The sequence below is a fragment of the Pithys albifrons genome, chromosome 9, assembly GCF_047495875.1.
Source record: "Pithys albifrons albifrons isolate INPA30051 chromosome 9, PitAlb_v1, whole genome shotgun sequence".
NCBI classification, from domain to species: Eukaryota; Metazoa; Chordata; class Aves; order Passeriformes; family Thamnophilidae; genus Pithys; species Pithys albifrons.
Window position 1 is genome coordinate 35,188,350 of NC_092466.1, and position 16,950 is coordinate 35,205,299.

General features: G+C 53.8%; 1 protein-coding gene across 1 annotated transcript; it reads left to right on the forward strand.

Moving 5' to 3' along the window:
* The first annotated feature begins 79 nt into the window (after positions 1-79).
* On the forward strand, positions 80-16,781 carry ERLIN1 (ER lipid raft associated 1). The gene is given in 13 exon segments (XM_071563637.1): positions 80-133; positions 1,343-1,479; positions 2,961-3,042; positions 3,494-3,540; positions 7,935-7,996; positions 9,406-9,531; positions 10,324-10,397; positions 11,943-12,001; positions 12,518-12,609; positions 13,040-13,129; positions 13,414-13,493; positions 13,671-13,814; positions 13,816-16,781. Coding segments are annotated over 12 exon segments (1,068 nt in total). The 5' UTR covers positions 80-133; positions 1,343-1,366; the 3' UTR covers positions 13,915-16,781.
* Positions 16,782-16,950: the final 169 nt, after the last annotated feature.

Sequence of the window (16,950 nt, forward strand, 5' to 3'; positions counted from 1 at the left end):
CTGGCAACGGGGCGGGCGGCTGTGACGTCATCGGTATGCGCCGGTGTCACCCCCCCCCATGCTGCCCTGCGCAGCCGCGCGTGCGCGGAGGGGGCGGGAGCGCGGCCTCGGCAGCACGTGGGGAACGGGACAGGTACGGGTGGGATCGGGAATGGGATTGGGATGGGATAGGGAATAGGGACAGGTACGGGTGGGATCGGGAATGGGATTGGGAATAGGGACAGGTACGGGGTGGGGTCGGGAATGGGATTGGGATGGGATAGGGAATAGGGACAGGTACGGGGTGGGATTGGGAATGGGATAGGGAATAGGGACAGGTACGGGGTGGGATCGGGAATGGGATAGGGAATAGGGACAGGTACGGGGTGGGATTGGGAATGGGATTGGGAATGGGGACAGGTACGGGTGGGATTGGGAATGGGATTGGGATAGGGAATAGGGACAGGTACGGGGTGGGATCGGGAATGGGATTGGGATAGGGAATAGGGACAGGTACGGGGTGGGATCGGGAATGGGATTGGGAATGGGATAGGGAATAGGGACAGGTACGGGGTGGGATCGGGAATGGGATTGGGAATGGGATAGGGAATAAGGGACAGGTACGGGGTGGGATTGGGATGGGATAGGGAATAGGGACAGGTACGGGGTGGGATTGGGATGGGATAGGGAATAGGGACAGGTACGGGGTGGGATTGGGATGGGATAGGGAATAGGGGCAGGTACGGGGTGGGATTGGAAATGGGATTGGGAATAGGGGCAGGTACGGGGTGGGATTGGGATGGGATAGGGAATAAGGACAGGTACGGGGTGGGATTGGGATGGGATAGGGAATAGGGACAGGTACGGGGTGGGATTGGGATGGGATAGGGAATAGAGACAGGTACGGGGTGGGATTGGGATGGGATTGGGATGGGATAGGGAATAGGGACAGGTACGGGATGGGATCAGTAATGCGATAGGGCTGAGATTGGGAATAGGTACTGAACAGGGATGGGATAGGGACAGTTACGGGATTGGATTGGGATGGGGCTGGGAATGGGATGGGAATAGGGATTGAGGTAGGGATAGGTACGGGGCAGGATTGATAGGGATGTGACAGGCACTGGATAAGGGCAGAGATGGGAACGGGACAGTGGAAAAGGGCGGAATAGGGATGGAAACAGGGACGGGGCAGAGATGGGGGCGGGCACAGGGACAGGGGCGGGACACCGTGTGTGTCCCCAGGGTGTGCCCGTGCGTGTCCCGGGGCGGTGCCGTGCCGGACCGAGCCGTGCCGGGCTGGGCTGAGCCGTACCGTGCCATACCGGGCCGTGCCGTGCCATACCGGGCCGTGCCGTTGCAGGGCCGGGCCCGGGGGGATGCGAGCATGGCCATGGCCCAGGCGGGGGCCGCGGCGGCGGCGGCCACGGCGCTCCTCGTGTTCCTGCTCTACTCCGCCATCCACAGGGTCGAGGAGGGACACCTGGCCGTGTACTACAGGTACGGACTGCCCGCTGGGCCAGACCGGCCCCGAGAGGGGCCCTCCTGCCTGCCCTTCCCCGTGTTCCCTCCTCTCTGCTCCTTCCCCGTGTTCCCTCCTTGTCTCTGCTCCTGTTTTCCCTCCTTGTCTCTGCTCCCTTCCCCATGTACCCTTCCTTGTCCTGCTCCTTTCCCCATATTCCCTCCTTGTCTCTGCTCCCTTCCCCATGTTCCCCTCCTTGTCTCTACTCCCTTCCCTGTTTTCTTTGCTCCTTCCCCGTGTTCCCTCCTTGTCTCTGTTCCCGTTTTCCCTCCCTGTCTCTGCTCCTTCCCCGTGTTCCCCCTGTTGTCTCTGCTCCCTTCCCCATGTTCCCTCCTTGTCTCTCCTCCCTTCCCTGTGTTCTCTCCTCTCTGCTCCTTTTCCTGTGTTCCCTCCTCTCTGCTCTCTTCCCTGTGTTCCCTTCCTTGTCTCTTCTTCCCTGTGTTCCCTCCCTGTCTCTGCTCCTTCCCCATGTTCCCCCTGCTGTCTCTGCTCCCTTCCCCGTGTTCCTTCTGTTTTCTCTGCTCCCTTCCCCATGTTCCCTTCTTGTTTCTGCTCCTTCCCCATGTTCCCTTCTTGTTTCTGCTCCTTCCCCGTGTTCCCTCCTTGTCTCTCCTTCTTCCCCGTGTCCCTCCTTGTCTCTGCTCCCATCCCTTTGCTCCCCCTGTTGTCTCCACTCCTTCCCCATGTTCCCCCTGTTGTCTCTGCTCCCTTCCCCATGTTCCCTGTTTTCTCTGCTGCTTCCCCCCCTGCCATCCTGCTCTGTGCACAGCCCCTGGGGGTTTGGGTCACTCTGAATCCTCCCCTGCTTTTCCTCCCTCACCTTCCTCCCATCCCTTTTCATGGTTTAGATTTCTGAACTCAGAGGAGCAAATCTCTTGGTCCATCCCATCTTCTGACATCTGTTGATCTCTCCCTCTGTCCCAAAGTGTCTCCCAGCCTGTTTTGTTGGTGCTCTGGAATGTTTTCCCCACCCTTCCCTCTCACCCCTGTGCTGAGCACAAGAGCCTGGGGGTTTCCTTGATGCTTTGGGGTTGCTGGAAATCCAAACTGGCAGCATCACGTCCACTGCTGGATTTTTCCATGGTTACCAGCAAACTATTTCGAGAGGAAGGATCTGTGTTCTTGCAGCTCTCTGCAATGTTGCAACACTGGGAGGCCCCAGCAATAGCTGCCTTTCCTGAGGGTTCCCTCACAGGGAGTGATTGTCCAGCTGCAACAGGCAAACACCACGTGCCCTCAGCCCTTTGGTAGGGGCACTGCTGGCAAATTTGGGCCATCACTGTGGTTCAGCAGGCAAATATGACGTGCCCTCAGCCCTTTTGTAGGGGCACTGCTGGCAAATTTGGGCCATCACTGTGGTTCTCTCCTGCAGCTGTGACCTCTGGCAGTCTGAGTGTCCCTGCTTGCTCTCCAAGCCAGGCTTGCCTGAGCCTCTCCCTGTTTTCCTCCCTCTCCGTAGGGGTGGCGCGTTGCTGACCAGCCCGAGCGGACCCGGCTACCACATCATGCTCCCCTTCATCACCACCTTCAAATCTGTGCAGGTTGGTGCCCTCTCCTCTGGGAAGAGGGTGCTGGGAGGGTGGGAATGCCCTGGATGTTTGCAGAGGGGCTCTGTGATGGGGAGGTCAGGTCAGCAGCCCCTTGGAATCCCCATGTTCCTCCTGCCCTTGGAAGGACTTGGCCTCTGGGGAGAGTCTGCCCAGCCTGTGTGTGAGTGCTGGGGACAGATGTCCTGCTCTGGGGGGACAGTCCATGTCTGTGGCCATCACTGTTTCCCAGGAAAGCCACAGATCTCATGCCATGGGAGCTGGGAGTGGGGAAGCAGGCACAGCTGCCTGTCCATCCAGGTGGGAAGAATCCACGTGCTCTGCCCACACCTGAGGCAGGCAGAGGACATGGTTGGGCTCCGTGTTCCCAGTGGGAGAGTCCAGGCACAGCAGCCCCTTCCAGGGAGCAGAGCAGTTTGTGAGCACTGCTTGTTCTGTGTTTCAGACCACCTTGCAGACTGATGAAGTGAAAAACGTGCCTTGTGGGACAAGGTATGGCTTGGATTTGCATTTCTCCTGGTGCAGGGCAGGTGTGCTCTGTGGGGACACAGGGGCTGGGAAGTACAGGCACATGCCCTGGAATTGTCCCCAAACACACCCATATGTCCCACTGTAACAGAATATGGACATAACAGAACAGGAGGTATGTGAGGGAGCACTTTGGCTTGTGCTGCAGCTGCTGTTCAGAGGGTGTCTGCATTCATGGTGATATTACCTTCATTTGTCTTGGTTTCTCCCCTTGGTTACTCTGACACCCTGTTGCTTGTGCCTTGGTCTGCCCTCAGATAGTTCTAGTCTGGATTTTGTAGCTGATAAAAGTACTGACTCCTCCAGAGGGAAAAGGCAAATAGTGAATGGGAATCCTTCTGGTGGGAGAGGGTTTATATCTGCATGAAATGCCTCCTTCATGGTTGAGCTGATTCTTTTGTCAGCACAGATCTGCTTGGTTGCAAAAAGCAGAGCAGTAGCAGGAGGAAGGAGTGGGCTGGTTGAGTTGAGTTGCAGATCCTGTTGTGTTGGTTCATCCACAAGTTAAAGTGGTGACTGAATCTCTTTCTTCAGGATAAAAACCCCGTGGGGATTCTCCTTGTCATTTAGCTGCAGTGTCCTCAACAAAATTTCTGTTCAGAAAACCCTCTGTGACTTGAGTGATGACACTCAGTGACCAGGCTGAAATTAAAAGTTGGGTGTTAATGGCAGCATTAATAAAGCAGAGTTAATTTTGATCATGTTTAATCCATACTGAAATGAGTTCTTGGAGTTACTCCTAGAGCATCATGTGGGTTTAAATATTAACATAAAGTTCTCATGGGTTTAGTTTTACATCTCAGAGACTTTTAGGAGTAAATAATGTTAATATTCAGTGCTGCAGCTTTTGTAGGATCACTGGGAAGGACCTTAAAGCTCATCCAGTGCCACCTCCTGCCATGGGCAGGGACACCTCCCACCAGCCCAGGGTGCTCCAAGCCCTGTCCAACCTGGTCTGGGACATTCCCAGGGATGGGGCAGCCACAGCTTCTCTGGGCACCTGTGCCAGGGCCTGCCCACCCTCATGGGGGAGGAATTGCTTCCCAATCTCCCATCTATCCCTCCCTGTGTCAGTGGGAAGCCATTCCCCTTGTCCTGTCCCCCCAGCCCCTTGTCCAAAGTCCCTTTGTGGTGAGGTGAACATTCTTTAGGCCAAGCAGAAATTCCCTTCCAGCCTTGGCCATTCTGTGCTGCTGTGATTTAGGAGCAAAATACTCTGTTTAATTCTGTGAGTCCCCAAAGTTGCATTTCAGCTCTGTGGGGCTCAGTTGTGCAGTGCAGGTGGCTGTGAAGGGACAGGCAGTAAATGTGCTTTGAACCCCCAAGCAGCTGGTGAAGCAGTTCCTGGTTAATAATTGAGTACACTTCAGTCCAAAGGTCCCAGCAGCCCTGTCCATTTTTGAGGTGTTGCTGCAGGAGCCTCTCAGTTTGCTGCAGTTGGAATCCAAAGGCTGCAGCTACTTGATGCCAAAGCTTTGAATCCACATTTCCATAGTAAAACATTAGCTTATGAATACACGTGGGTCAAACCTGAAATGTTGTTGTCCTCGTTCAAAGTCCATCACAAAAGCAGATCCTGAGCAGTTTAAATTTCTGTTATGGTGTATTAAACCAACAGACTTTAAAGGCTGAGTTTCTTTTTCACCAGATTTATATTCCTCTTCCCTGTGTCCTCATCTGCATCAGGAAGCTTTGGAATGTCTTTGTGGGTGTCCCATCCCCAGGTTCTGCCTGTCCTGTCCTGTTTATAACTGCCCAGCATTAAGTGAATACATTAAATACAGATTTTAAAATACTTTGGCAGCAGAGGACTGTTTTCACAAGCCAGCTGTCAGCTCAGAGATGAAAACCATTTCATTCCAGCAGGGAGAAGGTGCATCTGCCTCTGGTGTGTGGGATTTCTGGCTTTCCCCAGCAGTTGCTCAAGCATTACTTTGCAGAGGTGTGAGAGTCATCCTGTGCTCGTGCTGCAGATCATTGTCAGGAGGCAGACAGAGCCAAGGAATGCTCTGCTGGGCCAGATCCCTGTTTGTTAGCCAGTCATGGGGAAAAACATGCCATGAATATTCCAGGTGGATGTATGGTGTTAATCCCTGTGTGTCTGGTCACGCCAGACCTGACCTTTGAGCCCAGTTTTAGGTGCTCTGCCTGTCCTGGTGTGTTCCTGTTTGTGCAGCTCTGGCTGTGAGTGCTGAACCTTTGCCTTGTTTCATGGCAGTGTCCCTCACCTTGTCTTCTGCTGAGCTAAGCTGAGATCCTGAGTTGTCTGAGATCTGCCCAAACACCTGTGCCCATCTGCTGTGGCATTCCCTGTGCACTGTCACCTTGTCCTGTCAGGTTGGGCAGTATTGCTGCCTAACTGTGCTAAAGCCTCTCCCAGGCACACAAGTCTGTGTGTTGATCCTCCTCTCAGAATTCCTGTGGATTTCTCCCTGTTCCTCTGGCCCCAGCCAGTGTGGGCTCCGAGTGGCACAGCAAAGCCAGTGCATGACCAACAGGACTGATAAAGTTCACTTATCCCCCACCACACTGGGTAATAATAATAATAATAATGGAATAATCATGGATAATAATCCACTTTCTGTCCCACACGGGCTGAGATCGTGGCAGGATTGCTGTGGGAGGTGATGGTGGAGTCAGAGAGGCAGCAGACAGTCCTGTCCAGTCTGAGGTGCCATTCCAGAGCCTTTCCTGCATGGGAAGGGATGTGGGGCCGTGGGTGAGTCCTGCATGGGATCCAGGGTGTTGCAGGCACTGTCCCTTTCCTTCTAACATCCCCTTAAAATTGAAATGCCCCAAGGACCCCAAGTTAACGATGGGCAGTGGAGGAGATCCCAGTGGAAGAAGCCCAGATGCTCTGCTCTGAGTCCTCACAGGGTATGTAGGACATACCCCAAGGAGGTAGCTGGGCTTCCCAGTCCTGGTAGAGATGTCATGAGGTGACTGGAACAAATCAGGAGGATGAGAGAGGGCTCAGGAGATCCTGAGGAATGCTGTTGGGTGTCACTTGCAGTGATAAATAGTGGTTTTATTTGCCGTGGTGGGACAGAGTGCAGAGCAGGTGGAGAAAACACATACACTGTAGCATCATAACTCCTTGTGCAGCCTGGCAGGCCTAGAAAGGATTTAAAAATAATAGGAGTGGTTCTGAAGGGAGAGAATGCTCTTAAGAGTAGTATCTCACTGGGAAATAAGTCCCTCTTTGGCCACAGATGTTTTCCCTGCTGGCTTGTCCCTCCCAGCAGACAAGTTCTGTCCATCTCCAAAGTTTTTAGCTCATAGTTGTGGTGAGGCTGGTTTGGAATGAGACCTTTTCCAAAAGAGCACAGACACAGGAAAGTTCAGGTGTTTTTCCTGCAGACCTGGCCTTCAGCTGCCAGACATCAAGATCTGCAAAGTAACAAATGGAGTTTGTCACGGGGGATACATTTGAGTTAAAACATCAGGATGCACTGCCAGGGCTCAGCTGTCTCCAAACAGTTCCTGCTGAAGCTTCTTGTCTGCTTTGCCTTTGTCCTGAGTACACCATCACAAGAATATCCTGCTTTAAAATTACACTCTCAAGAGACTTATGAGCTGTTGAAAATTAAGTCTCTTTTCTTCACTGTAGAGTTGGTTTCTCCCATGTCACAGGTACCCAGAGGTGGGCATGACCCACTGAAAGCCACACCAGTAAGAGCAGAGCCTGGGGACAAGCCCAGCCTCTGATTCCCTCTTTCCCCTGCCAGTCTGGCAGCACGTAATCCCCTGGGGAGAGCACTGCCTGCAGGCTTCCTCCTGGAAGCTGGAGTGTGTGTGCCTGGTTGTGGTGCTACTGGAGAGCCATTGGCACGGTGACACTGAAGCAGAGACTGTGGATTGAAGTCTGCCACCTGCTTTGTTTCTTCCTGTCTACCAGTGGCCTTGCCAAGCTGCTGCTGGAGGTAGTGAGTGTGTGAATTAAACTCAGGGCTTTCCTATTTAAAATGTTTTACTGCCTAGAAGAGCTGTGGTGCATCTGGAGTCCGTGTGTGCTCTGCTGCTGGCAGGTGTCCCCTGCTGTCCTCCTCGTGTTGGACTCCCTGATAGTTGCAGCCACATTCCTGTTGAGAGGCATTTTCCTTTGGCTGGCTAAGTGGGAGATCACAAAGGGAAGGGAAGGTGCTTTGCAGGGTTGCTGGAGCACGTGTGTGATTTGTGCAGAGAGAGGGACTGGTCTGTGCAAAGCTGGGGTTTGCTGCCACCTCACTGCAAAATGCCCAGATTGTTCTGGGTGAATTCTGTACAACTGAGTAAAACTGGGCTAAAGATGACTTTGCTTTTATGTTCACTATTAACAGCTGCAGTGGTGGTTGATGGATTCTCTTTTTCCCTTGCAGTGGTGGTGTTATGATCTACATTGACCGAATAGAAGTCGTGAATAAGCTGGCCCCCTATGCAGGTATTTCCCATCCTGTCTCAGCAAGCAGCACTGTGACTGCCTTCACTCATCCTGCAGCAGCTCTGCCTTGGTCTGCAGGGCTTCCATTACCCATGTCTGGAAAATTTCCATGTCTCTTCCCATTTCTTGTTACCCTTATGGCTCCCAGTGCTGCAGCACTTGGTTCCATGCATGTGCCTGCATGGTTCAGGACCAAGGGTTTGCAAAGATGAAGGCAAATTCTAGGCTTGCCTCTCCCCTGTCTGTTCAGAAATGTGACAGGTGCTCAAGAATCCTCTCTTGCTGCTGAAGGGGAGACCAACTGTGGAACTAATCCCAGGTGCTTGCCAGCTTGGCTCCTGGGAAAATTGCAAAGGCAAAACCCATGTAGGAGCCTCTTACCTTGTTATTGCACCAGCAGCTGGGCAGAGGACCCAGCCAGCTGGTTTTTTCAGCAGCACAGCTTAATGCAGAATGCTGAGGCACTGAAGGGTGAATTCGTGTTACAGAATCATGGAAGGGTTTTGGCTCAAAGGGACCTTCAAGATCATCCAGTCCCACCCCCTTCCATGGGCAGGGACACCTTCCACCAGCTCAGGTTGCTCCAAGCCCTGTCCAGCCTGGCCTTGGACACTCCCAGGGATGGGGCAGCCACAGCTGCTCTGGGCACCCTGTGCCAGGGCCTGCCCACCCTCAGAGAGAAGGATTTTTCCATATATCCAACCTAAATTTCCTCTCCATCAGTATGAGCCCATTCCCCCTTGTCCTGTCATTCTAGTTCCTGATGAACAGCCCCTCTCCAGCTTCCCTGTAGCTCCTTTGGATTCTGGAAGGTGCTGTGGGGTCTCCACACAACCTTTCCTTCTCCGGGGTGAACAGCCCCAGCTTTCTCAGCCTATCTCCATAGGGGAGGTGCTTTAGTCCCCTCAGCATATTTTGGACTTGCTCCAACAGTTCCATGTCCTTCCTGTGCTGGGGACACCAGAACGGTGCACAGTGTTCCAGGTGGGGTTTCATCTGAGTGGAGTGAAGGGGGAGAATCCCCTCCCTTGAGGTGCTGCCCAGGACACAGTTGGCTTAAATTAGATCCTTGGTTTCACTATATAGTATTACTTGCTCCAGTGCATGCAGGTCCTGCACAGGCTTTGATGTTTCATTTGTCCCTGCAGGTGTTAATGCAGGGCTGTGGAGTGCACCTTTCCATGGTTACACTGCTCCTGGGAGTCACATAATCCCAGCAGCACTGGCTGGGGCTCCTCTGAGCTCACTCCCTCTCACAGCTGGGCAGGGCAGTCCTGAAAACTCCCAGGGGTGGAGATCCCCCATGGCCTGTCCCAGTGCCCTGCTCCTTTCCTGGCACTCTGGGGGATGGTGGTGCAGGAAGCCCTGTGTGTCCATGGTGGGCCCTGATAACTCTGTTCCTTCCCCAGTGTACGACATCGTGAGGAACTACACCGCGGACTACGACAAGACCTTGATCTTCAACAAAATTCATCATGAGCTGAACCAGTTCTGCAGTGCCCACACCCTGCAGGAGGTGTACATCGAGCTGTTTGGTGAGTGGATGGCAGCTGAGGGCTGTGCAATCTCCCTGTTGTGCTCTGGAATATCCTGCAGCCACCCCCTGGGAGCACACGGCCCCTGTGCTGCAGCTGCAGCTCCTTTTACATCCATGTGCCACTGCCCCTGTGGCTTTAATGCTTCAGGTTTCTTTGTCTTTCCCCATCTGCACGTGGGAGTTTGATTTCAGTCCTTTCCCACCTGTTCTGGGTGCACAGAGGAGCCACTCTGCTCCTGTGTGTGCAGTGATACTCACTGCCTTTCCTCTGATGATGGGTTTGTCTTCCCTGTTCTGTTGCTGGATTCACTTTTGTACTTTCACAGCTTTCTGCTGGCTCTTTTTAACAAGTGAGAGCTGGAAAGTTTTTTAGGGAGGTAGCAGTGCTTCAGGAATTAGCACAGGTCATGTTCTTCTTGGTATTTATCTGTGCCCCAAAGACATGAGAGCATTGTGTTCTTCTGGAGTGGCTGAGCAGGGGAAGGTGGGGTTATGGAAGATAAAAGGTGTCAGAATTTTAATATTAAGATACTCTGAATCCTGTAGATGGGATGGGCTTATACCAAAAGCTCTGGGCATTCTTGCTTAGATGCTGAAATCCATTTGCCATTAGCTCAGATACCACAGATTTATCAATAACTGAACTTTTCTAGACAGTAGCATGTGACTCTCCTTTTGGGAATATTTTCCAGGGAGCACAGGAAGGGAAACAATGTGCTGACTCTGCCACACAAGCTGTAGGAGGAAAGGTGGTAAGCTAAATGGTCTCTCTCTTGTCATCCAAACACAGATCAGATAGATGAGAACTTGAAGCTGGCCCTGCAGAAAGATCTCAATGTCATGGCACCAGGTCTCACTATCCAGGTGGGTTCATTCCCTAATAAAGATTATTCTTTTTTTCACCTCTTTTCCTAGACTGAGTAGGTTTCTTGCCTCCATTTCCACATAATAGTTGAGCCTTTTGAGGTTTGGCAGCTGAAGACTGTCCAAATGTCAGTGATGGCTTCTAAACTCTGGGTTTGTATAAGGGGAGGACCTGCAGAAGAGAGAAAAGAACCTTTTAGGTGGCAGACCTGCAGGTATTGGCTTTAAACTGCAAAGAGCAAGGGAATGGTTTTAGGGATTTTCTGCTTCATTTTAATGTTAGAAAATCATGGGTAATTTAACCATGTCTTTCTGAACTCACCAGAGACCAGTCTGAGGGAGTGAGGAAAGTGGTTCATCTCTAACATCTCAGAGAGTATGATCCTGCCCTCACATTCCTGTTGTTCCCTGGCAAAACAGAGCTGGAAACTCTTGTCTCCAGTAAAATGGTGCCTTAGCACAGAGCTCTGTCATGTGCTGGGTCTCTTGTCAGGACCTTAAAACCCATCCCATTCCACCCCTTGCCATGGGCAGGGACACTCTCCACTAGACCAGGTTGCTGCAAGCCCCATCCAGCCTGGCCTGGGACACTTCCAGGGACTTCTCTGGACAACCTGTGCCAGTGTGGTTGGATATATTGCTGAACACAGAATTTTGGCTCTAGTGAGCAAAGCTGGCTGGGGGAGATGCTGTGCTGGACCTTTTGGGACCAAGGGAGAAGTGGTTGAGAGGTGAAGTCCGGAAGCAGTGCGAGCTGGAGCTGTGAGGGGCTGTTTCTGAGCTCCTTGGAGAGGTGAGGTGAGGAGGAGAATTGCAGGCCTGGACTTGGGCTGTGTGAGATGTGCCTGTCAGGGTCCTGTGGGAGACTGTTGGGGTCAGGAAAAGAGGCCAGGAGGCCCCACTTCACTGCCAAGGACACTCCAAAGTGTGGGGAGTCAAGCAGGTGGTACAGGAGTCCTGTGCACCCTGCGGTGCTGGTGAGGTGGGCATTGTCCACATGGTGCTTTGTAGGAACTTGGAGAGGTTTTGCTCCTTAGAACAGTCCCTTCACTGAAGGATGTTCTGGTCTGATGACCCATAAATCTGCTTTCTTTGCTTGTCCAGAGAAGCAGCAGAGTTGGGATTGTTCAGACTGGAGAAGAGAAGGCTCCAGGGAGACCTTATTTCTGGCCTTTCAGCCTATAAAGAGGGGTTATAAAAATGCAGAGAAAGACTTTTTACCAAGGCCTGCAGTGACAGGTCGAGGGACAATGGTTTTAAACTGAAAGAGGAATGTTTTCCACCAAGGGTGGGCAGGCCCTGGCACAGGTGCCCAGAGAACCTCTGGCTGCCCCATCCCTGGGAGTGTCCAAGGCCAGGTTGGACAGGGCTTGGATCTGGGAATGGGTTGGAGTGGATGTCAGGAAACACAAGGGTAGGACTCCTGTGTGAGAGTGTTACACAGGAGGATTGGGCACCATTTCCCACAGCTGCTTTGCAAAGCCCTTTCCTGGCTCTGCATCGAAATGTGTGGTTTCAAATGTGCTCCCTTTTTTTCTTTCCTAGGCTGTGCGTGTCACAAAACCCAAAATTCCAGAGGCCATCCGAAGAAATTTCGAGCTGATGTGAGTAGCTGGACATAAAACTGTGGGAATTACTTTTGAGGGTCCAGCACAGGTGAGAGGTGAGCCCTGGGCAGTGTGTGCTTGGCCACGGGTACTTGTGGATTCTGTTTCTCCATTTCCAAACTGAAATCAGGGCTCTTGATGTCATGCCCATGAGTTGCCCTCCAGGGTCTCTGGGACCTCCTGGGGCAAGGGGAGGTGCTGTTGGATGTCCCTGCAGCTCCTTGTCTCTGGCTGAGCCAAGCCAGTTCCCAGTAGCCTTGCACCAGGCCCACTCCCTGTCCTGAGTGCCTCAGACTGTACCTGCATCCAGATGTGGCCTCCCCAGTGCCAGATGTGGAGGGGGGTGATGCTGTGGCCCACGGGCTGTGCCTGTGCTCACACAGCTGCAGGCAGAGCCAGCCCTGGGGCTGTGAACAGGGTGCTGGCAGCTGCTTGGCTTCCTGTCCCTGCTGCCCTGGGGTGCTGAGCTGCTCTCATCCCCTTCTCCCCAGGATAACGTTTCTCTCCCTGCAGGGAGGCTGAGAAGACCAAGCTGCTGATTGCAGCCCAGAGGCAGAAGGTGGTGGAGAAGGAGGCAGAGACAGACCGGAAGAAAGCGCTCATTGGTACGTGACAGGACAGGCTGAGCTCCCGTTCCTGCATTCCCTGGAAACTGAGGGGGCATGGCCAGGCTGCACCAGCAGTCATTTGGAAAATCTGAGTATCTTTGGTGCTGTATCTGTGTCCCACCTCCCTCCCATGGCAGCAGAGCAGTGAGCACCTCTGTCCTGCAGCCACTCTGCTGGAATTTGGCTTGGAGCTCAGTGTGGCAGGGGGATCACCTTTATAATCAGGATACCAACTCCAGAGACATCAGCTCTGTGTTCTCTTCCTGTAACTGGGGTACAGGCTGTCACTGTGGGATCCAGGTGGGAAGGGAGGGACCAGGGAACAAGCTCCTGCTGTGGCAGATCCTGCAGTGAGGTGCTGGCATCAGGGTGCTGGTGCTCAAGTCCTGGGAGGCAAATTCCTGAGCCAAACCCATTGTGATTGCAGAGGCTGAGAAGGCTGCACAGGTGGCCAGGATTCACTACCAACAGAAGATTATGGAGAAGGAAACGGAGAAGCGGATTTCTGAGATTGAAGGTAACTGCACTGGGGGGTCACTTTGCAGCTGGGGGTGGTGGCAGGTAGAGGACCCTCAGGACTGGGCTCAGGCTGTCCTGCAAAGGTCAGCAAGGCTGCACCAGTGCAAGGCTGTGCACTGGGAGCTCTGCAGGAAGCCACAGGGCAGGCACAGGGCCAGCCAGGCTGTCAAGGGCACTGCTGGGTTTGCTGATCCCCGTGGGATGAGGGCTCAGGCGCTCAGTGTGGTGGGACTGCTCACTCCTAACACTTTTTCTCCTGTCCATCCCCTGCTGCCATGTTAGATGCTGCATTCCTGGCAAGGGAGAAGGCCAAAGCTGATGCTGAGTACTACACTGCTCGGAAACTGGCTGATGCCAACAAGGTGAGCACGGGAAAGCTGGTCAGAATAGGACCACTCTTTCCCTCTGCACAGGAGGCAGCACTGGAAAAACCCTTGGTGCAGCAGCCTGCATCCCAGGAGGCAGCTGCCTGATGTGATATTCAGTGGTGCAGGGCCCAGACAGTTGTGTGTTACAGCCCCTGGTGTCTGTTTTTGCAGCTGAAGCTGACCCCCGAGTACCTGGAGCTGATGAAGTACCAGGCGATAGCCGCCAACAGCAAACTCTATTTCGGTGACCGCATCCCCGGCATGTTCCTGGATTCCTGTGCCTTCCAGCAGGCCAACCTGAGGACTGCCCAAGAAACCAGCCTTCCTGCACAGGAGGCCCCAGAGACCTCTGGAGAAAGCCACCTCAGAGCCAAGGAGAGCACTGGCTGAGGGAGGCAGAGGGATCCCGGTGTAGCTCAGCAGCAGAGCCCGGCTGTGATCGGGGACGTGTCCGGTGCCACCGGGGCGGATGCAGCACATGCCTGGACATCTTGTGTATAGGTGGCAGTTGGGTTGATTTTCTTCTAGCAACAGATTGCAAGGGCTCTGCCTCTTCCGTTTCTTCCCCTGTTAAATTGGTGCTTCCAAAGGAGGGATAATCCTGTACTAACATACCTATACTGGAATATTAAAAGACAGAGACGCCGGGAAAGCCTTCTGGAGTAGGTACAGTTATTTAGCAGGCATTGCACTGGAGGCAGGAGATGTGGCTTTGAGTGCTGTGTTGCTGCACACTGATCATTCCCCAGTGCTCCTGGCTGAGGCCGAGCGAAGAGGAGGTTTCCTTCGTCCTGCCAATGAAGCTTCCCATTATGGACTCCAGGCTGTTTTCTGCCAGTGCTCTCTCACTCTCCTCGAGGACTCCAGTGGAGGGGGCTCTCCTTGGCCAGCGTGTTCCTGCTCAGGGCAAGGAGTGGTTTGGTGTGGAATAGGTTACTGGAATCGGATCTGCATAGCCATAATACTCCTGTAGACAGCAGCACTAGATAACAACTTGGAGCAAGTGATCTCTGACAGGATTGTGCAACTCCTCTCTCCAAGCAAGAGCCTCGCCCTGGCTGCCTGTGACTGATAAGGGATTTCAGCTGGGTGGCTGGGGCTCACCTTGCATCCTAAACCAGATTTCAGGAGCACTTTGGAGCAGCTGGTTGGAAAAAGAGTTTGGGACATCTCTGCTCTGATTCCAACCTCCCTGTAGGTCATTCAGCAGGGAAAGGGGCCTGAATTTCTGCTGTTCTGCCGTGCTGGCAAACTGAAGGGGAAGAGGAGTCAAGGGACCCTGCTGTGCAGCAGATCAGATGTTTGACACCTCAGCTGCTCCCCCATGCAAAATCCACTGCTCCAAGGAGCGGGACCTGCCCCGTGTGTCCTTGGACAGCCATGGTGGGAGTGTGTCCCTCGTCCTCTCATCCCTGGCCAGGTTTGCTGCAGTGCAGGACTTCAGGCTGCTCCCAAGCAGTGCTGAGAGGAGGATCTTCTGTCTCAGTGTGGGTTGTAATATATCCGACCCCTGCTCCTGGTGTGCCACTGCAGGGTGAGGGAGAGACGTGCCCAGGAAGGGAGGAATCTGCTGGTACAACCTGCTTTCCTCTTTTCCTCCTTCCTCCCCTCTGCCTGTGAGGATGTGCTTCTTTCTAGGACCTCCTTCTCCTGCTCTGTGACCGTCCAGGTGCGATGGCTGGGGAAGCAGCTGGCAAGAGCCTGATCTGGAATGCCATTCTCCAGCTGGGAGCAGCACAGCATTGCCGGCCGTGTGTTCAGAGCCCTCCTCTCCTCTGCCAGCCAGGCTACCTGTGCACGCATCCTGTCCTGTCCCTGGGGGCAGCCAGTGGTGGCACTCCAGGCACTCTGCCTGTTGAGATTTGGCCCTGGCACCCTCTGCAGCCTCATGGCAACAGGAGGGACATGTTCAGCTTCTGCCATAGCGAAACCTTTGACCCAGAACAAGCGGCCTGAGCTTTACCTGTGCTTGGTGATGTCCCCAGATGAGTTGTGTGGGCTTCGGGCTTTGCAGTGCTGTGTTCCCACCACGTGTGGCTTGGCCTGGAGGATGGCAGTGTCTCCTGGAGGAATTTTGGTAACACTTGGTGCCTCGTGCTGTCTCAGCTCCTGCCCTGGCTCCCTCTCCTGCATGTCTGGGGCAGCACAGGGATGTGTTGGCCTGAGTAGTAGTACCTGAGTATGAGACTTTGCGGCACTTTCAGGTGGACTCTGTCCTCTTATCTGCCTGCAGACTCCCAAGGCTCAGTTGGTGCTCTGCTCCAAGGCACCAGCTCCTATTCCAACCCAGCTGTGGCAGGAGCCAGGGACCCAGGACACCAGGGCACAGAGGGGGTGGCAACGTATTCTGTAGCTGTGGTGTTTGAAATGTCTCTTAGAAGTGCTGTTTGACTTGCAGGGTCCCCTTTCTGCCATGGGAAGGGCTTTGGGAACACAGTGTAGTCCCATCTCTGCCCTGCACCTCCTCAGTGGTGCAGCAGGCCCTTGGCACAGGGGCACAGCCTCTCCTCACCCCGGCAGCACCCACATCATTTGGATTTTGGGATAAGGACAGGCCTTACAGAGCAGAGGCACTGCTGGGGGGTCCTGGCAGGGATATGGGCTTGTCCCTGTGTGTTCCTGGGGTTGGACACTGGGCATCAGCAATGGGTGGACAGGGTAGGTTCTGCCAGCTGGGAGGTGACAAGGGCACAAGGGGAACTGCTGGGTGCAATGACCAGGCAGCTCACAGCGCTCCAGCCGTCAGAGCAAGGTGTCTGTGCAGGGAGCAGTAAAACCCTCAGGCCAGCGCAGGAAGGGCTGCTTCCCTTTGGATCTGAGCTTTGCAGTACCCATGAGGGTGCATGGCTTTACCCTGAGTGGCTGTCACTGGCTCAGTGTCCTCCTGCTCTGGTCTGAGGGACCCCAGGGGATGCTCCCAGTCCCAAGTGCTGCAGCAGCCTGTGTGATGCTCAGTGCCTTCTGCAAAAGCCTCCTCCTTCTCTCCCTGCTTGCCCAGCAGCTGCTGCAGAAGCCCCAGTAATTGTGCAGGAGGGGGTTGCCACAGCTTTAGCACCCCGGGTTGGGCCGTGCTTCTCTCTGAGCCCCAGCTGTGAGCAGGGACTCGGGATCATGGGATAGAACTGGCTTTTCTCTCCGTTCCCACGGCCTGTGTGGGCCTGTGACTAAAGGGGTCTGCCCCTGGATCTGCATCTCCTTAAGGAAACACGATACATATGGTCAGGTTTACATTCACAGTGTTAAGTTCTTTTGATAAAGCAGAATAAAATTATTTTGTTACCATTTTTGGATGACTTAATGTGTCCTAGGGCTGGTGTCACAGTGGAGAGGGGTCCTCCTCCACCTCTCACCCTGCAGTGGTGCTGCAGTGTGTGGGTGTCCTCAGCTGCAGTGCTGGCCACCCTGAGCAGGCTCTGCTCAAAGCAAACCACAGCCAGGATGGTGCTGAGCA